Below are 21,672 nucleotides of genomic sequence, written 5' to 3' on the forward strand. Positions count from 1 at the left end.
GGCGAAACGGGAAAAACTGTTGAAGGACGCATTAAGGAAATTGAACGGCACATGCGGCTAAGAAAAAATTGTTCAAATGGCTCTGAGCACTGTGGGACTTAACATCTGAGGTCATCAGTCCGCTAGAACTTAACTACTTAATCCTAACTAACCTAGGAACATCACACATATCCATGCCCGAGGCAGGATTCGAACCTGCGACCGTAGCGGTTGCGCGGTTCCAGACTGAAGCGCCTAGAGCCGCTCGGCCACAACGGTGCCTAAAACGGTGCCTAAAACAAAGTGCAAAATCGGCAGTAGCGGAACATCACGAGAACTGTGGCTCTGACATCGATTTTAATAACGTACGTGTACTGGTTAAAGAAACAAACATTTATAGAAGGAAGGTCCGAGAAGCGGTTGAAATTTCTAAGAATGCATCTAATATGAATAGAGAGGACGGTTATAGGCTTCCGGCATCGTGGCTCCCCGCTATCAAGGTAGTAAATACGCGGTTTGTGAGCGGCATAAACAACGCGCTGCAACTCACCTCGGCGGACAATAATATTTTGGGTAAACATTCCCCCTCTCTTGCTCTGTCCGTTTCGAATCTAGCCACTGATGACGATTAACGAGTAGCGGTAGCAGGCATTTCAACCAATAACCCTTCTCCAGCATAAGTCTGGAATAGTGCCTTTCTATCCAATGACGATGGACCGCCAATGGTATCCAGAGGAGATGAGCTACCAACGCTCCTTCTTCTGCATCAGAGCGGGAATATTAGCCAATGGCTATGGCCCACCAATGCCAGCCATATGAATTTTAACCAATACTATTACTTCTCCTGCACGAACGCCACAAAACTCCCCCTTTATAAATGGACACGACACTCATCTCTGACAGTGTTCTAGCAGTAGTGGACACCAAAAGATCCTGAGGAAGATTCCAGCAGAGGGGTCGAAACGTCGATCATTTTAGAAGAAACATGACGCGGCCTAATAACCCAGAAGATTTTAACTTCAGTCACAAATATATGATGATTCCGTCACACATAAATTTATACCACGTACGTTTTCGCCACGATTTCTTAATTCTAAAACACTGTCATAAATCTTTCTGCAAAGGTAAAAAAGAAAAGAAATACGTCAAATGTCTCGTAAGTTTACCGAATCACGATCGAAAACCGGTTTGTCGACCTTACTGCACAAAACCAATTACTATGACAAAACGATGCCCCAGCAGGAAAACAAGAAAATCCGTAAGAGCCATCTTAACATCCGAAACCGGCAATGTTTTCATTTGAATAAAGTTGTTTAAAGCGTACTTGTGGCTGGTTACCGCATTATATTATAAACATTATAAATGTATTACTGGATTTCCTGTCCGCTTTTTATGCAAACAAATAGTTTTTTATATAAATGCAAGCAGGTTTCAGCACCTTTGTGCCATCGTCAGTGGGTATTTTTTTATTCAGTCCTGTCATATCTAAACATGTTTTAAGTAATAATTATTGTAATGAAATTAAGCTTAAAAACGGTTTTGAACTGTCGTTATTAATTAAATTTTTCTACATTCTTGGGTCATGTAAGACACTCATTATATTACGCTATGCTGGCAGCTTGTCATTTACAACTGAATGATGTTACTGAGAGTGTTGTTGGCGAGTTAACAAACCAATTTAGCTATAAACGTAATTTTGTTGCCCGAAAATATTAGACGACTATATTTTGCGGTTACTTAAAGTTTGTTTCGAAACATCAGTTCTCATAATTATTCATTCTCATCTGTCATTACGCAAACACAAAACATGTTTTTGCGAAATTTCTCTATAGTGAAAAAGTGTAACTTCCGAGTGAAGTTCCGCAAAAATATGTACCTATTGTATTTGCGCGATGACAGATGAGAATGCAAATGAGAACGGATATTTCGAAACTAACCGTAAATAATTGCGATGTTTACTCGTGAGATATTTTCGCACAACAAGATTATGTTTATAGGTAAAGGGGGTTAGGGACACACAAGTCGAACTTGTGTCCAGCTGAGAGACGTGAAATTATAACTATCACCGAAAAACTGGGCAACGCTTTGACACTTTATGACTTTTCTCTAACATAACCTTCTACAAATACGTACAGTTACATTTAATTTCCACGTATATGGAATTTTATAACCTTTATCTTTTAACTTTGCTAGCCATAAAATTTTTATGTGCAATAACATGCTGAAAACATGAAATACAGGGTGACACAGAAAAACGGGAACATTTGCACAATCCAATAATACTAGAAGCGATGAAGGAAAGAAATTGCATTCATAGTAATTGAAACCTTACAACTTTGTCATTTAGGAAACACTGACGCCATTTCTCATTTTTTAAATATTACGTCCTTTAGATGGCGTCCTCCTGTACGAATACATTCGTGAAATCTGCTGTTGAGATTCCTCATTGACCGCTGCAACATCTCAGCTGGGGTACTGTGGATTGCATCCCGAATTCCCTGTTTTAACTCTTCCCGAGTTCTTGGTCGAGTCGTGAAGACTTTGCTCTTGAGATAACCGACAAGAAAAAATCAAAAACGGATAAATCTGGCGATCTAGGGGGCCAGGGCATGTTACCGAATCTTGAGATCACACGGTTGCCAAACAATTCTCTCACATATGCCATTGACTGACGGGCAATGTGTAATGTCGCTCCGTCCTGTTGAAACCAGGCTTCTTGAACGTTTGGAAAGTTGTTCAATGTAGGTGTAATGAAAGTTCGTAACATCTCCACGAACCGATGGGCGGTGACAGTTATTGTGTTTCCTTGTTCATTTGCGGAAAACTATGGTCCGATAATCCCATGTCATGAAACACCACACCATACTGTCACTTTACTAGCGTGTTAAGGGCGCTCATGAACGTCATTAGGATTTGTGTTTGCCCAGTAATGGTAGTTCTGTTTATTGACATAACCTGTGAGATGAAATTGTGCCTCATATGTCATCGAGAACGACTTTAGAAATTCATCGTCATTGTTTATTTTTGTTATCATCTGTTGACAGAATCGTAACCGTAATCGGTAATCGTTGTCCTTCAATTGCTGCACCATCTGTTGTTTGTACGGATGAAATTTTTAATCAAGATGAAGAATTCTGCGGACGCTCTCCCGGGACATTCCAACCACTGCTGCTAGGTTACGAATTGAACTCCGTGGGCTGCGTAAGATAGACTCACGTACGACATCAATGTTCGCTGGAGAACGCACACTCCTTGGTCGTCCTGTTCGTTTCTTCTTGAGGCCAGATACAGTCTCTTCAAAGTTATTAATCCAACATTTTATCGCTTGTTTCGACGGAACGGCATCACTACGTCCTAAATTATAAAAACGTTGAAACTCCCTCTGCGCCGCCATCAAACTACACTCCTGGAAATTGAAATAAGAACACCGTGAATTCATTGTCCCAGGAAGGGGAAACTTTATTGACACATTCCTGGGGTCAGATACATCACATGATCACACTGACAGAACCACAGGCACATAGACACAGGCAACAGAGCATGCACAATGTCGGCACTAGTACAGGCTGCTATTCTCCCATGGAGACGATCGTAGAGATGCTGGATGTAGTCCTGTGGAACGGCTTGCCATGCCATTTCCACCTGGCGCCTCAGTTGGACCAGCGTTCGTGCTGGACGTGCAGACCGCGTGAGACGACGCTTCATCCAGTCCCAAACATGCTCAATGGGGGACAGATCCGGAGATCTTGCTGGCCAGGGTAGTTGACTTACACCTTCTAGAGCACGTTGGGTGGCACGGGATACATGCGGACGTGCATTGTCCTGTTGCAACAGCAAGTTCCCTTGCCGGTCTAGGAATGGTAGAACGATGGGTTCGATGACGGTTTGGATGTATCGTGCACTATTCAGTGTCCCCTCGACGATCACCAGTGGTGTACGGCCAGTGTAGGAGATCGCTCCCCACACCATGATGCCGGGTGTTGGCCCTGTGTGCCTCGGTCGTATGCAGTCCTGATTGTGGCGCTCACCTGCACGGCGCCAAACACGCATACGACCATCATTGGCACCAAGGCAGAAGCGACTCTCATCGCTGAAGACGACACGTCTCCATTCGTCCCTCCATTCACGCCTGTCGCGACACCACTGGAGGCGAGCTGCACGATGTTGGGGCGTGAGCGGAAGACGGCCTAACGGTGTGCGGGACCGTAGCCCAAAAAAATGGTTCAAATGGCTCTGAGCACTATGGGACTCAACTGCTGAGGTCATTAGTCCCCTAGAACTTAGAACTAGTTAAACCTAACTAACCTAAGGACATCACAAACATCCATGCCCGAGGCAGGATTCGAACCTGCGACCGTAGCGGCCTTGCGGTTCCAGACTGCAGCGCCTTTAACCGCACGGCCACTTCGGCCGGCACCGTAGCCCAGCTTCATGGAGACGGTTGCGAATGGTCCTCGCCGATACCCCAGGAGCAACAGTGTCCCTAATTTGCTGGGAAGTGGCGGTGCGGTCCCCTACGGCACTGCGTAGGATCCTACGGTCTTGGCGTGCATCCGTGCGTCGCTGCGGTCCGGTCCCAGGTCGACGGGCACGTGCACCTTCCGCTGACCACTGGCGACAACATCGATGTACTGTGGAGACCTCACGCCCCACGTGTTGAGCAATTCGGCGGTACGTCCACCCGGCCTCCCGCATGCCCACTATACGCCCTCGCTCAAAGTCCGTCAACTGCACATACGGTTCACGTCCACGCTGTCGCGGCATGCTACCAGTGTTAAAGACTGCGATGGAGCTCCGTATGCCACGGCAAACTGGCTGACACTGACGGCGGCGGTGCACAAATGCTGCGCAGCTAGCGCCATTCGACGGCCAACACCGCGGTTCCTGGTGTGTCCGCTGTGCCGTGCGTGTGATCATGCTTGTACAGCCCTCTCGCAGTGTCCGGAGCAAGTATGGTGGGTCTTACACACCGGTGTCAATGTGTTCTTTTTTCCATTTCCAGGAGTGTATCATTGTTTTCATAAAACATTTTTATGGCTAACGCACGCTGTTGTCCGTTCCACTGACGCATGATTACTGAAACTGCGGATTGTTTACTCGCTAACTGTTGCGAACCAGCAGTTATGCCATCTGCCGATGGCTGTCACAACTCATTCCAAACAATCCCGTTATTCTGTGTCACCCTATATTAGAAACAAAGCCTATCTTAGTGTTTCCTTATGACACAACAGTAAACGCTTTGTTACAAATTTGCACATTTTTATGAGCATTGTCATATCCACACACAGAGAAAATTTTTTCGCAAAGTTTGTCAGGTTAATGAGATTTATTTTTGTTACTTTCTTAAAATACAAATAACTATACGTCTGTTCTCATTCAAGCAAAGTAATAACGAAGAAAGCAAAACTGCATTAAGTAAGGTAACGAAACAAAATTTTTACACATTCACTTTTATGTTAAACTGACACGTTCCACATCATTACGAAATGTCGTATTCATGATCTATGGAACAAGGATTAATGTATGTATGTATTTAAGTATCTGTTCAGTGGAATCGTATGAGAAAGAACAGGTCACAACACTTACATTTAGCACAATATCCTATAAACAAGGTAATAGTTCAAACTGTTAGGCACTTAGTTAAAAGTTCACTGCTATGAAGAAAAACAAGAGTCGTTACTCGTATGATACAATATTCTGACCAACAGTACGTTATATTTAGAAATAAAGGTATAATACAAAATAAATATTTGTCTTTTTTTTACTGATACGTTCACAAATATCCCTAATTTCATTAATGGGACTTCTTCTCTACGGTTTCAATTGTTACATTTATTTCTTCAGGTATGTGTGCTGCCACGAAGCTACCCACATGATCTTATTTGCTTTCCAATGAGTGAACTCCTTTTAACATCTGTTGTACAGAATGGTGTTGACTAATTTATATCAACGTACCTTCCGTTAGTCAGCTCTTCAAAATCATTGGCAGTAGCACAAAGTTTCCCAGAAATCTACAAACACGTTTTTCCACAAGCAAACGAAATAGCTTTGTGACCAGCTCAAGTGTGAGGCACGTACCCATACTTCCCGTTACTAATGGCAGCCCTGCAGCAGAGATATACGGGGTGTTTAAAACTTCAGACAACTAAATGTCCCGAAAACGATGAACCTTACGAAAAAAATGTTCTAGGTGAAAAGTTATATCTGTTAAGCGAAAAGGGGAAATCTGTCTGTGGCACAACCGGCCACCTCCTAACCACACCTCCTGCGTGATCGTGGTCAGTTTTGTATTTTCAAATGGGAACCACCCCCCCCCCCCCCCCCGTTTTAACTCCGTATTTGGATCCTGCGCCAAAAAATACGTACAGTTTACTGAAACAGTTGTTTTCTATTCATGGTAGACGGCGCTGAATCGACCATTATCAAGTGTGCCCGTTCTGGAACTAAAGACTAACGAATTTCATTCTTCATTTAATTTACGATGTAGCTGTAAACTTTAGTGTCCAGACTGTTGGTACTGATGTTCGCAATTTACTTTCGTATTGCAAATTTGGTTGTACAGAACAACTCGGTTAGCTATTTCAATATTTGGTTAGAAATAACGTTCAGAAACATGCAGGAATAACGACGTATATGCAATACTGTTATGTTCCCATTGGGATGGTTGATTTCAGTGAGTCGCCTTGCCTCTCACCATTTGGATGCTTGATTTCGGTGAGTTCCCTTGCGTCTAACCAATGGGGTGCTTGATTTCAGTGGATCCATTTGCCTCTCACCATCAGGTTGCTTGATTTCAGTGAGTCCCCTTGTCTCTCAAAAATTTGGGTGCTTGATTTTGGAGAGTTCCCTTGCTTTTCACCATAGGCTTGCTTGATTTTGGTGAGTCCCATTACCTCTTACCAATGTGGTGCTTGATTTCGGTGATTCCCCTTGCCTGTCACCAATGGGGTACTTCATTTCGGTGAGTCACATTGCCTCTCAGCATCAGGTTGCTTGGTTTTGGTGAGTCCCCTCGCCTCTCATCATTTTGATGCTTGATTTTGGTGAGTTCCTTTGCCTGTCACCAATGGGTTGCTTGGTTTCGGTGAGTCCCCTTTCCTCTCACCATTGGGGTGCTTGATCTTGGTGAGACCCCTTGCTTCTCATGATTGGGGTGCTTTATTTTGGTGCAACCCATTGACTCTCACCATCGCGTTCCTTGATTTTGGTGAGTCCCCTTTCCTCTCACCATTAAGGTGCTTGATTTCAATGAGTTCCCTTGCCTCTCACCATTGGGGTGCTTGACTTCAGTGAGCTGGCCGCGGTGGTCTCGCGGTTCTAGGTGCTCAGTCCGGAACCGCGCGACTGCTACGGTCAAAGGTTCGAATCCTGCCTCGGGCATGGATGTGTGTGATTTCCATAGGTTAGTTAGGTTTCAGTAGTTCTAAGTTCTAGGGGACTGATACCGCAGCTGTTAAGTCCCATAGTGCTCAGAGCCATTTGAACCATTTTTTTTATTTCAGTGAATCACCTTGCCTCTAGCCATGTTGTTGTTGTTGTGGTCTTCAGTCCTGAGACTGGTTTGATGCAGCTCTCCATGCTACTCTATCCTGTGCAAGCTTCTTCCAGTACCTACTGCAGCCTACATCCTTCTGAATCTGCTTCGTGTATTCATCTCTTGGTCTCCCTCTACGATTTTTACCCTCCACGCTGCCCTCCAATAAACTAAATTGGTGATTCCTTGATGTCTCAGAACATGTCCTACCAACCGATCCCTTCTTCTAGTCAAGTTGTGCCACAAACTTCTCTTCTCCCCAATCCTATTCAACACCTCCTCATTAGTTATGTGATTTACCCATCTAATCTTCAGCATTCTTCTGTAGCACCGCATTTCGAAAGCTTCTATTCTCTTCTTGTCTAAACTATTTATCGTCCATGTTTCACTTCCATACATGGCTATGCTTTCAGAAACGACTTCCTGACACTTAAATCTATACTCGATGTTAACAAATTTCTCTTCTTCAGAAACGCTTTCCTTCCCATTGCCAGTCTACATTTTATTATTACCCTCAACATCACCCGACTTAATTCGACTACATTCCATTTATCCTCGTTTTGCTTTTGTTGATGTTCATCTTATATCCTCCTTTCAAGACACTGTCCATTCCGTTCAACTGCTCTTCCAAGTCCTTTGCTGTCTCTGACAGAATTACAACGTCATCGGCGAACCTCAAAGTTTTTATTTCTTCTCCATGGATTTTAATACCTACTCCGAATTTTTCTTTTGTTTCCTTCACTGCTTGCTCAATATACAGATTGAATAACATCGGGGATAGGCTACAACCCTGTCTCACTCCCTTCCCAACCACTGCTTCCCTTTCATGCCCCTCAACTCTTATAACTGCCATTTGGTTTCTATACAAATTGTAAATAGCCTTTCGCTCCCTATATTTTACCCCTGCCTCTAGCCATTGGGGTGCTTAATTTTGGTAAGTCCCATTGCCTCTCACCATCGCGTTGCTTCATTTTTGTGAGTTCCCTCGCTTTTCACCATTGGGGTGCTTGAGTTCGATGAGTCCTCTTGCCTCTCACCATCAGGTTGCTTGATTTTGGTGAGCCCCTTGCCTCTCGTCATTTGGGTGCTTAATTTTGATGAGTTCTCTTGTCTCTCACCATTGGGGTGCTTGATTTTGGTGAGTCCCATTACCTCTTACCAATGTGGTGCTTTATTTTGGTGAGTCCATTTGCCCCTCACCATCAAGTTGCTTGATTTTGGTGAGTCCCCTTGCTTCTCAGCAATGTGCTGCTTCATTTTGGTGAGACCTTGCCTCTCACCATCAGGCTGCTTGATTTTGGGGAGTCCCCTTGCCTCTCACCGTTGGAGCGCTTGATTCTGGTGAGTGTCCATGGCAGGTGTGCCAGTCACTAACACTTCTTGGACAGTTTATATTATTATAGTGGTTGTGAGTTGTATTCAGCCAATAGCTGCATAGCAGCCATCGCGTAAGTTACAACAGTTGGATGGAAACACCCACCCAAATCAGTCACCCTAATGGCGGGATAGCAGGGCGCCAACCGAAATCAGGCTTTCCGATGTCTTGGGACTCATCACAATCAGCTCGGAGGGAATAGGAAACTACATTACCCTACAAATAGCGTATTTGCTACAAAAGTCCATGTCTCGCCATATTATTTGTACTGTACAAGAACATTTGTAATTGTATTGTATGTTAACTGGGGACCTACAAACGATGGAGAGGCTCCGTCCCCGCCGCAGCCGCAGTGGTCCACAACCCCACGACGACTACCGCAGTCCACTACACCCCTCCGCCGCCCCACACCAAACCCAGGGTTACTGTGCAGTTCGGCCCCTGGTGGACCCCGTCAGGGAACGTCTCACACCAGACAAGTGTAACCCCTATGTTCGCATGGTAGAGTAATGGTGGTGTACACGTATGTGGAGAACTTGTTTGCGCAGCAATCGCCGACATAGTGCAGCTGAGGCGGAATAAGGGGAACCAGCCGGCGTTCACCGAGGAGATGGAAAACCGCCTAAAATCCATCTACAGACAGGGCGGCTCACTGGACCTAGTGTGGGTGGATTCATGCCGAGGACCAGGCGCTCCTTCCCACTCCGGAAAGCCGTACGTTAGACCACTCGGCTAACCGGCGGGCTATTTGTAATACTCAAGAGCATTTGAACATCAATATCAACTGTTAGAAAACAATGGTTTACATTGACTTCATAAATGAAGTGTAGAATCATATGCGTCACTTCTCAATTTCAAAAACATGCACACCTGGTATTTGTTGGGTACAGTGCCATGTACCACGAATGGTAAACAATGGTTTGAGTACACCATACGTATTTTTTGGCGACGAATCTCAATATGCAGTAAAAATTGGGGGATTCCATTTGAAAGCACAAAGTTGCCCCCATCTATGCAGGAGGGGTAAGGAGTTGGCCAGTTGTAATATAGGCAAATGTCCACTTCATTGATATCAACTTTTCTTGAACTTTTTTTTTTTTTTGTAGTGATGCGTCGTCCTCGACAGATTTAGTTGTCTCATTTAAAATAAACACTCTGTATCTTGCATGTCGACCTGAGTTACAATATTTAAGAATAAACTGCTGAAAAGTGTTGTTGTCACGAAGTATATCTCACCAGGAAAGTACTTGGGCTCGAATAAACAGATCTGTATGAACGTTTGGTTACAGGACCATTATGTACCTCTGAATGTGCTGGTGGGTGTCGTTTTTCGGCAAAACTCTCCAGTCATGCTCTAGATATCACTGTAGATGTAATTGTAGACGCCATACGCAATGCAGCAATCTTAACTATAAATGTAAAATGTTCCATGTCAATAAAATGCTCCGAGCAATACGAATGACTGCAAAACGCACAGTGAAGAAATGTAAGTTGATCGCATGGCGTATTTGCACATGCTGTAATATCAGTGTTGAACGCCACGTGAATGACACTTCTGAAGTTGTTCACTGGTTCACCAATATCGTAGCCAGCGTTCTGCCACGCGTAACGAAGCATTGGTCTGTATACTCCCGCAGATAACTGACTGTAAATGACAGAATGCATATTCGTGATAAAGAATCCGTCGTGCAATTTCAGCTGCAAATTACTGTAACGTAGTTTAATGAAGTCTGTTATTCTCTTGGCATATATTTTATATTGCCTGAAGAAACACACATCCAGAGGTTGTGCATATTTTGTACTTTTAGGCGGAATTATTTTTAGATCTACATGTTTTCCGCCAGATGCTTCCAGTAGTATCCGTTCATCCTTATGTCCAGACCAGCAGTCGTCACAAAGTACTAATGACTTTCTTGACAAATGTGGATTCAAAACTGACCGAAAAAACGTCTTCAGATGTTGTTTCGTCATCTTTCCACTCACACTTGCATCGACGACGACATTTGGAGGGCACCGCGTTTCTATTTCCCTTGACACGAGGGGTGCAAACTTTCCACTGGATTCTTGGAGGCAAATATAGAGTTTGTCTGCCAATCGTCCGTCCATTGATATAGCAACATCGATCGTGTAACTATGTGTTGCACAGCTAACTCATTGCAACATCGCGACAGTGTTTCTCTCCCCTTTCGTGGATAGTGCTCTGTCACAAGAAAGTTCATAGTTGAACTGACTCTGATTACAGTTCCATACAGAACTAATATCGATGTTTTCTCTCGTGATATGCTCATTGACGTCAGCAACAAACGTTTGAGCTCTTTCAATCAGCTCTTCTTCGTCATCCTTATCTTTTCGTGCTTGGAGCATAGTGATACGGCGTGATGTTGTCCTAAACTCCTTTTTCAAATTAGTAATAAATCCTAGTGAAGCTGTAATGTTTGTACACCCGAGATTTCTGGCTACGTCCATTGCCCAATGTTGTAAATGCCAATAATGAACGGCGGAACCGCATTCTCGCGCTTCATCGAATTTCGCCATTACAAGCTCCTTGATAGTCTTGAACAGCAGTGTACGATTTCCTTTGAAAACTGTATTTCCTTCTCTTTTCTTTGCCAAGTAATCCAGTATGTTTTTAATATTGCTTTTAGACTCCAGTTTAGGGTATCTTTCGAGAAGCTTGTCGTATGAGTCGAAACCTCTTACGTAATAATCATCGTACATGTTCTCCAGTGTGTTGTCATCAAACGCCGTGATGATACTTGCAACTTTAACCTTCTTCTTGGGAGACGGTTGGTATTCACTGTCACTGCTTCCATCGCCTCTTCCCGCACCTACCGTTTGCAATGACTTGTTCGTCATTATGATCCCTATCATCATCATTATGTGTTACAACACTATCTGTTTCTAACTTATGCTCATATTTCTGCACTATAATAGATACCAGAAAACATGCGAATGATTCGTCTTCTACACCAATACCATCTTCACGAAGAAGGGTTCTTCGTAACATCATCTCAACCAATCGCAATACATTAGCAGGATTGATTGCCAATCGCCGAGCCATCTGACGCTTCAGTACACAAAGAATGTGACAAAACGCAACTTCAGAGGCACACTGCACCGTCCCTCCTGGTTCCGACTGGCGTACCGGCAGGTCAGTGTGCAATGCGGCATGGCATACGCAGAGGCCTCTAACGGACGACTGCAGAGTTTTGCAGATGAGGGAGTATCACTAGTGCAATAAGAGACCTTTACATTATTTCTCACACGATTTTGGTATATTTGTGTTTGTTCGAGCCCAAGTACTTTCCTGATCAGTCACAGAGTTGCCCAGTTTTATGGCATAATTAAAAAATGTTTGCATTTTACGTAACTGAATAAAAGACTATGGCAGAAAGGTGCTGACGCGTACCTGGGCTTCTATAAAACAGTTGCTCGCGTGACAGGAGAACATGTTCCTTAAACCTGGCAAACCGCCGTCCGCCGTCTCCTCCTACCGTCCCATCAGCCTTACCTCGGTCTTCAGCAAGGTCCTGGAATCTATCCACCAGCATCTCCGCCAGCACTGCCTCCTTCCCGTTACCCAGTGTGGCTTTCGGCCGTCCTTCTCTTCCGACGACCTTCTCCTTCACCTCACTTATCTCCCTTCCGACCAGCTTAATTCCCGTCGCTCCGCAATCTTCCTCTCCCTGGACCTCGAACGAGCTTATGACCGCGTATGGCATTCCGGTCTCCTCTTCGAGCTCCAAACCTTCGCCCTTCCCATTAACTACGTCCGTCTGATCGGCTCCTTTCTCTCCCGCCGTCCTTCCTATGTCACCACCCATAACACAGATTCCTACACCTTTTTCCCCTCTGCCGGTGTGCCCCAAGGCTCCGTCCTCTCCCCCCTTCTGTACCTTTTGTACATGGCGGACATGCCGCAGCCGTCACCCCCCGTCCACCTTCTCCAGTTTGCCGATGACACCGCCTTCCTTGCCCTCGCCCCCACCCTGCAGCGCTCGCAACATCTTCTCCAATCCCATCTTGACCGGTTCACCGCTTGGTGCAACCAGTGGTTGCTCAAGGTCAATCCCTCCAAAACCCAGGCGATCATTGTAGGCAAAACCACCCCTTCCTTCCGCCTCCTTGATTTCTATCTCACCATCTATGGCCGTCCTATCGCCCTCACTCCCACCCTTAAATACCTTGGTGTCACCCTCGACCGTCGCCTCTCCTGGACTCCCCACCTCCGGACAATCCGAGCCGAGGCACGCTCCCGACTCCGTCTCCTCAAGCTCCTCTCCGGCCGTACGTGGAGTCTGGACCCCTCCACCATCCTCCACACCTATAAATCCCTCATCCGCCCTATCCTTTGTTATGCCCATCCAGCTTGGATCTCCGCCCCCCCTACCTTTTACGAATCCCTCCAAATCCTTGAACACCATGTTCTCCGCCTCGCCTATCGCATCCGTCTCCCCTCCCCCACGCGGATCCTGTACGATCTCATCCCCTTCCCCCACCTCCTCCTTTTCCTTGAAAGGATACGGATCCTGTACACCTCTCGTAAACTCGATCCTCCTCACCCGCTAGTCTCCCCGATCCTCTCCCACCCCCACCCACTGCCGCGCCTGTACTCCCACGTCCCATCCGGTCTCCATCTCTCCACCCTCCTTACCCTCTCCCAAGGTGGCTTCCACCAGCTCCCCCTCCCTGATGATGTCCTCCTCCCCTCCATCTACCCCTCCTATCAACTTTGATCCTCCCCCCCCCACTTTCTGTGTCCTTTCCCTTAGGCACCCTCCCTCCCTCCCTTCCCTTCCCTTCCCTTCTCTTTCCCCCCTTCCTCCTCCCCTCTTCCCCCGGGCTTCCCCTCCCCCTTCCTCCCTCCCCCTCTCTCCTCTGCCCATGGCATCTCTGCTCTCCCCTATCCCATTCCCCTCCTCCTCCTCCTCCTCCTCCACTCTTGGCAGGTCCCCGGACTCGTACACGCTCGGTGAACATTAGCACGCCGGAGATCGTCGCCGTCAGTGTTTCGTGTGTGTGCCTTCGTTTGTGTGTAGTGTTGTTCGCCGTCACGCCACCACCGTTCACATGCCGTCGCCATCATCCATGTTATGTGCACCGTGTCGCCTAGTGTTAGTGCTGTTTCTCGTCCAGCGTGAACGGCTCCATGTTTTTTCGATTTTTAGTGTCTACATTTTTTGCCCACCGTTTTGACTGTCTTCTCTGTGCCACCTTTATGTACTACTTGTTGTCAAACTCAAGGCTGAAGAGCGGCGTATTGTGCTGCTGACAGCCCGCCTTTGTATAAGGCGTTTAAAATCACAATAAAGAAAAAAAAAGACAGGAGAACATGAAAGCCGGTAATGCTGTCTGCAAACATAGCTACTACAAGAGCTGCAAACCACATGATGAATACTGACTTACACAACTGTGCTACAGCCACAGTTCTCGCTTGGAGGAGACGGGGTAAGACTTACCTTCCTGCGCAGGTGCAGCGGCGCATCCATGAGCGTGGGGCAGGCGAGCAGGCTGGCGGCGGCGGCGGCGGCGCCCGGCCCCGCGCCCAGCCGCGCCGCCCCCGCCGCCCCCGAGGCGGCGGCGGCGGCCTTGGCGAGCGCGAGCACGTTGCAGGCGGGCGTGCGCGCCAGCTTGTGCAGGCCGCCCGCCGCCGCCACGAGGCGCGCCGCCGCCTCCGCCCCCAGCACGGCCGCCAGCTCGGGGGCGGCGGCCGCCATGCGCGCCTCCACGTACGCCCCCAGCACCGCCCGCGCCGCCGTCATTCCCGCCTCCGCGTCCAGCACCTCCGTCACGCACTCTGCACACACGGCGTCCAATTTCTCAAACACACCGTCATAAAATTTTAACTACCACTTCGGACAAGCGAAGCAGAGCCACATCCTAAAACAGAAGACAAAATGAAAATAAAAAGCCAACAGTGCTAGGATACGCCGTATCATATTTTCTTATGACATTGTTGCGGATACCGAAAAAGATATGAATTGCAGGTCCTATCACGCACTCTTAAAATACCCAGTTAAAATTGAACAAACGAACTAAAATAACAGTAGCATGGGAAGAATGGAAGAAACTAGCCTTGTCCCCATAGCTACACTAAAGTACGTGTTTGAGATTTACATTGCACACACCTCCTCATTGTCTCTCTCTGAGTCTACCTGTTCCCACCTCCCATCTCTCTGTCCACCTCATCTCCCGACCTCTATCGGTCCATCTCCTGCTACCACTCTCTCTATCTCCCCATCTGCTCCGCCCCCCTCTTTGTTCATCTCCTCCACCACCCTCTGTCCATACACACCCTCTCTCCAACAATATTTTCTTCCACCACCCTCTGTCCATAGCCTCCTCCCTTGTTTCTACCCATCATCTCCACCCTGTCTTCATTTCCCACCTGCCCTCTATCACCCTACATCTTCCACTTGCCTTCTGCATGGCTCCTCCTCCTCCCCTCTCTCTGTCTGCATCCTCTGCCTCTTCACCCCTCTCTCTTTCTGTCCAACTCTCTCACCCTCTCTCTCTGTCTGTCTTGTCCTCCTCCACAAGCCTGCTGGCTATCTCCTACTCCCTTTCTCTCTATCCATCTTCTCCTCCCACTTTCTCTGTCCATCTCCTCCTTGTCCCTTCTCTTACTGTCCATATATTCCCTCCTCTCTCTCCTCAGCCATGCCCATCCACACACACACACACACACACACACACACACACACACACACACACACACACACACACACACACACATATATATATATATATGCTAAGTGCGCAGAGTTCATACGTAATGGATGTTGAATGACTTAGGTGGATGATTTGCAACTAGACTGAACAGATATGAAACTAGTCATCAACTTCCGTGCAATTTTCGCAGTTCCTTACAACTTTGTTGAGTCATTTCAAGTTGCTGCCTTGTTGTTATACAGCATGGCGGAAGTACAGAGTGACAGTTAGTGAATTACATGAAATGAAATAATCAAGACGTCTGAATCGTTTCCGTTAAGGTGTTCAAAGCGCACGATTGGCCGCGTGGCATGATGGGGATTAATACACTACTGGGCATTAAAATTGCTACACCACGAAGAGACGTGCTACAGACTCGAAATTTAACCGACAGGAAGAAGATGCTGTGATATGCCAATGATTAGCTTTTCAGAGCATTCATACAAGGTTGGCGCCGGTGGCGACACCTACAACGTGCTGACATGAGGGAAGTTTCCAACCGATTTCTCGTACACAAACAGCAGTTTACCCGCGTCGCCTGGTGAAACGTTGGTGTGATGCCTCGTGCAAGGAGGAGAAATGCGTACCATCACGTTTCCGACTTTGATAAAGGTGGTATTGTAGCCTATCGCGATTGCGGTTTATCGTATCGCGACATTGCTGCTCGCGTTGGTCGAGATCCAATGACTGTTAGCAGAATATGGAATCAGTGGGTTCAGGAGGGTAATACGGAACCCCGTGCTGGATCCCAACGGCCTCGTATCACTAGCAGTCGAGATGACAGGCATCTTATCCGCACGGCTGTAACGGATCGTGAAGCCACGTCTAGATCCTTGAGTCACCAGATGGGGACGTTTGCAGGACAACAACCATCTGCACGAACAGTTCGACGACGTTTGCAGCAGCATGGACTATCAGTTCGGAGACCGTGGCTGCGGTTACCCTTGACGCTGCATCACAGACAGGAGCGCCTGCGATTTTGTACTCGACGACGAACCTGGGTGTACGAATGGCAAAACGTCATTTTTTCGGATGAATCCTGTTTAGAGAATCACGACGGTCGCATCCGTGTTTGGCAACATCGCGGTAAACGCGCATTGGAAGCGAGTATTCGTCATCGCCATACTGGCGTATCACCCGGCGTGATGGTATGGGGTGCCATTGGTTACACGTCTCGGTTACCTGTTGTTCGCACTGACGGCGCTTTGAACAGTGGACGTTACATTTCAGATGTGTTACGACCCGTGGCTCTACCCTTCATTCGATGCCTGCGAAACCCTACATTTCAGCAGGATAATGCACGACGGCATGTTGCAGGTCCTGTAAGGGCCTTTATGGACACAGAAAATGTTCGACTGCTGCCCTGGCCAACACATTCTCCAGATGTCTCAGCAATTGAAAACGCCTGGTCAATGGTGGCCGAGCAACTGACTCGTCACAATACGCCAGTCACTACTCTTGATGAACTGTGGTATCGTGTTGAAGCTGCACGGGCAGCTGTACCTGTACACGCCATCCAAGCTCGGTTTGACTCAATGCCCAGGCGTATCAAGGCGGTTATTACGGCGAGGGGTGGTTGTTCTGGGTACTGATTTCTCAGGATCTATGCACCCAAATTGCGTGAAATGTAATCACATGTCAGTTCTAGTACAATATAATTGTCCAATGAATACCTGTTTATCATCTGCATTTCTTCTTGGTGTAGGAATTTTAATGGCCAGTCGTGTAAGGGCATTGTTGTTTGGTTTAGCAACGAAGCCCACTTTCATTTAGACTGATCCGTCAGTGAGCAAAATTTGCATATTTGGGGACTGAGAATCCGCATTTCACGATCGAGAAGTTCCTTCACCTTGAATGGGTGACTGTGTGGTGAGCAATGGCCCGTCACGGAATAGGTGCGATATTCCTCAATGGAACAGTGACTACCGTACGGTCCGTGAAGGTTTTGCAAGATGGTTTCGTCCCCATTATCCAAAGTATCCCTGATTTCGAAAGGATGTGGTTCATGTAAGACGGAGCTCGACCCCATCGAAGCAAGGGAGTGATGTCCTGGTGGATCACTTTCCGGACCGCTTCCTGGCTCTGGGATATCCAGCAGCCACTGGCATGGGACTCGATTACTCGCCATGTTCTACGGATCTGAACACATGCGACTCTTTTTTGTGGGGCTAGATTGAAGACAAGGTTTACGGTAATAACCCCAAAACCATTGCTGAGCTGAAAACAGTCATTCAGGAGATCATCGATAACACTGATGTTGTGACACTTCAGCGGCTCATGCAGAATTTCGCTTTTCGTCTGCGCCACGCCACATCAACCCCAATGATGGCAGGCATATCGAACATGTCATAACCTAAATCCGATTATCTGTAGTGATGTTTACATGTTGAATAAAGACTGTGCGTGCCGTAGTCTGTAACAGCATCACGTAGGCGATGGAAGACATCCCTGTAGTACTCTCTTTGCTGACTGTTTGATCTCGTGGTGCATACTCGTGGTGTAACCGCACTGCAGAAGTCAAGAAAAGCAGTCAGCATCACAAGGACGTTACTGCGCACTTGGTGGGCCTTCTTTGGTATCGGTGATGAGAATGCTTACACCGTGATGACTGGGATTCGGCTTCCAGGTCGTATCTGTACATCTAGGACTCATCACCAGTGATGATAGTTTTCAAGAAGTTGGGGTTATTGTTTGTCGAGTCGAGCATGTCCTGTGACACTTCAAAACATCTACATCTACATCTACATTCATACTCCGCAACCTTGAGTACCTCTATCGGTTCTCCCTTCTATTCCAGTCTCGTATTGTTCGTGGAAAGAAAGATTGTCGGTATGCCTCTGTGTGGGCTCTAATCTCTCTGATTTTATCCTCACGGTCTCTTCGCGAAATATACGTAGGAGGCAGCAATATACTGCTTGACTCCTTGTTGAAGGTATGTTCTCGAAACTTCAACAAGAGCCCGTACCGAGCTACTGATCGACTTCTCTCCTGCACAGTCTTCCACTGGAGTTTATCTATCATCTCCGGAACTCTTTCGCGATTACTAAATCTTCCTGTAACGAAGCGCGCTGCTCTCCGCTGGATCTTCCCTATCTCTTCTATCAACCCCACCTGGTACGGATCCCCCACTGGTGAGCAATATTCAAGCAATTGCATTTCCTTAGGATTCTTCCAATTAATCTCAGTCTGGCATCTGCTTTACCGACGATCAACTTTATATGATCATTCCATTTTAAATCACTCCTAATGCCTACTCCAAGATAATTTATAGAATGAACTGTTTCCAGTTGCTGAGTTGCTGTATTGTAGCTAAATGATAAGCGATCTTTCTTTCTTTGTATTCGCTGCACATTACACTTGTTTACATTGAGATTCAATTGCTATTCCCTGCACCATGCGTCAATTCGCTGCAGATCCTCCCGCATTTCAGTACAATTTTCCATTGTTACAACCTCTCGATATACCACAGCATCATCCGCAAAAAGCCTCAGTGAACTTCCGATCTTATCCACAACGTCATTTATGTATATTGTGACGATGTTGATTTCGTCGACACTCTCTTTGTGGACAAATGTTTGGTCACAAAGCAGCTATCAGGCGTCCTTTGGAATATTTGTGGCAGATCTAGATTTTGGCTAGCAACTAGCCATTCTCAATGCACTATCCTTTATTGGTCAATGCATGTAATGCCTGTTGGTCTGGCTTTGTACACAGTTCAAGGCAAAAATTAGTATTCCATGAACGGTGTACAAAGCCTGACGAACAGGTATTACATGCACTGACCAAAAAAGGATAGTGCATTGAGAATGGCTAGTTGCTGGCAGAAATCTAGATCTGCCAACAAATATTCCAAAGCACGACCGATAGCTGAAATCTATTATTTACAAATCAAAATAACAGTCACTGCGTGCAACGGCCTCTGAATGGAGGGTAACCTGATTTCTATCATAGTCACTTCGGCAACGACCTAGTTATTTCCGCATGTTGATGGCCGACTGGAGTGTGGCTCACTGTCCACTGACCGGGTCCCGGGTTCGATTCCTGTCCAGGTTAGGGATTTTCTCTGCCCAGGGACTGGATGTTTGTGTTGTCCTCATCATTTAATCATCATCATCATCATCATTTGTGAGAGTGGCTAGACTGGACTGTAAAAAAATTGGACTATGTAAACATTGCGATTTTCTATGGACGCTGATGACTGCACAGTTGAGCGCCCACAAACCAAACATCATCATCATTATCACTCTCCACCGACGTGTCGCGTCTTTAAAGCGGTTGCACCACTCCTTAACCGTAGAATACTATACTGATTTCAAACCCTTCCATACCTATACCTTCGTGACTCGACTATCGCACCTACGTTTGGCCCGTAAAGTGGTGAAAAGCGACGCAACCGTAGTATTATAAAGCCTGTAAGAAAAACACATTTCTGGGTGTGTGTGGTTGGTTGGTTGGTTGTTTGGGGAAGGAGACCAGACAGCGTGGTCATCGGTCTCATCGGATTAGGGAAGGATGGGGAAGGAAGTCGGCCGTGCCCTTTTAGAGGAACCATCCCAGCATTTGCCTGGAGCGATTTAGGGAAATCACGGAAAACCTAAATCAGGATGGCCGGACCCGGGATTGAACCGTCGTCCTCCCGAATGCGAGTCCAGTGTCTACCCACTGCGCCACCTCGCTCGGTGGGTATGTGTGTTCGTCCTTAAGATAATTTAGGTTAAGTAGTGTGTAAGCTTGGGGACTCATGACCTAAGCAGTTAAGTCCCATAAGATTTCACACACATTTGAACATTTCACACAACAAAAACACATTTCAAGATTTACACGGTCCTTCCATTGCAATAAATCACAAAACTCAAACCGCACAGGTTTGCAGACAAAAGGGCTTTGATACGTATTTTTCACCCAGTGGGAACACTGTGGAATAAATATCCAAAAGAAAATAGCATCTGCTCATTTGCATGATAATCTGAATGATGGGTTACCAAGAGTATTGAATACAAACAATAGCTAAACAAAGAACACAAGAAGCATTTTGATAAAAAAATGTGGAAACACAGAAAGCATGGATATCCAGTGAAATGATCAGAATAGCCGACATAAAAACGAATACAACATCCAAAAGAGATACCAAAAAAATCAAACCTGCCCTTCACTAAAGAACATGGCTACATATCGATAATGGCCTCTTGACTATAAATGTTAGTGAGGAACTGTAGAAAATCGACCTCAAAGGAAAAGCACTCTGGGAGACAAGTAACTCATTCCGACAATGTGAGGCAATGACAGTTGCATGAACATTGCTGATGGCACGTATGGCACACAGTATTGTGATGTTCCCCATACACAGGTGCATCACACGTTACACAATTGCTTTTCGTCATTCTTCTCATCATATAGCTGCAATCTCGGCGAATGCGGCGTTTTTTAGGCCGAGAGGGCTGGATGGGATGCAGCTCTTTGATCTACGTTGGGAACAGCTGCAGGAGGTGTGGAATTCCTCTTACTTTTGTTTCGGGCACCTTTCAAAGAGTTTGTAACCTCAACACGTTTTCTATTCTCTGATTCAGGTGCCGACGTTGTCCTACAATATCTTTTCCTTCAATTCCTGTCTTAAACATTAGCTCCCATTTGGATGGCACCAAGATGTTTCGGAAGTCGTCTCCAGAGGACGAAACTGTGGCCAACGACAGGGAGTCTGCTGAGGAACCCTCCTACAGTGAACCATTCTCGTTACATTTGTTCTGCACATTTTTCAGGCCAGTATATTTAGGACGACTGTTTTGCTTTCTTCTTATTTTTCCCAACAGACGCTTCCTTGTCAGTTTGGGTCACCGTTGCGTTGAGTATTTCATCGTCAAAATCTGATGCAGAGTGGATGGTCCCATCGGAAACAATATATTCCTTTTGATGCTGTAGTCTTGGTCAGAATCATCAGATCATGTAAAGCTCTGATTCCATTGCATCTATAACTCTCAGTTTTGGGCACTTCGACAGGGCCTAAAAAGAAACTGAAAGTTGTGGAATAGGTGCCATAGCCCACTTCAAACCAAAACGTTCTTTGCAACGAACATTC

General features: G+C 46.3%; 1 protein-coding gene across 1 annotated transcript in view; it reads right to left on the bottom strand.

The window, feature by feature from the left end:
* Positions 1-21,672, bottom strand: part of LOC126108215 (U4/U6 small nuclear ribonucleoprotein Prp31-like) — a 138,408-nt gene that overhangs the window by 47,555 nt on the left and 69,181 nt on the right. The window contains exon 3 of the mRNA XM_049913449.1: positions 14,453-14,685. Coding sequence (XP_049769406.1) covers positions 14,453-14,685 — 233 coding nt within the window. The remainder of the gene's footprint in view (positions 1-14,452; positions 14,686-21,672) is intronic.

Source organism: Schistocerca cancellata, chromosome 11 (assembly GCF_023864275.1).
Source record: "Schistocerca cancellata isolate TAMUIC-IGC-003103 chromosome 11, iqSchCanc2.1, whole genome shotgun sequence".
Lineage (NCBI taxonomy): Eukaryota > Metazoa > Arthropoda > Insecta > Orthoptera > Acrididae > Schistocerca > Schistocerca cancellata.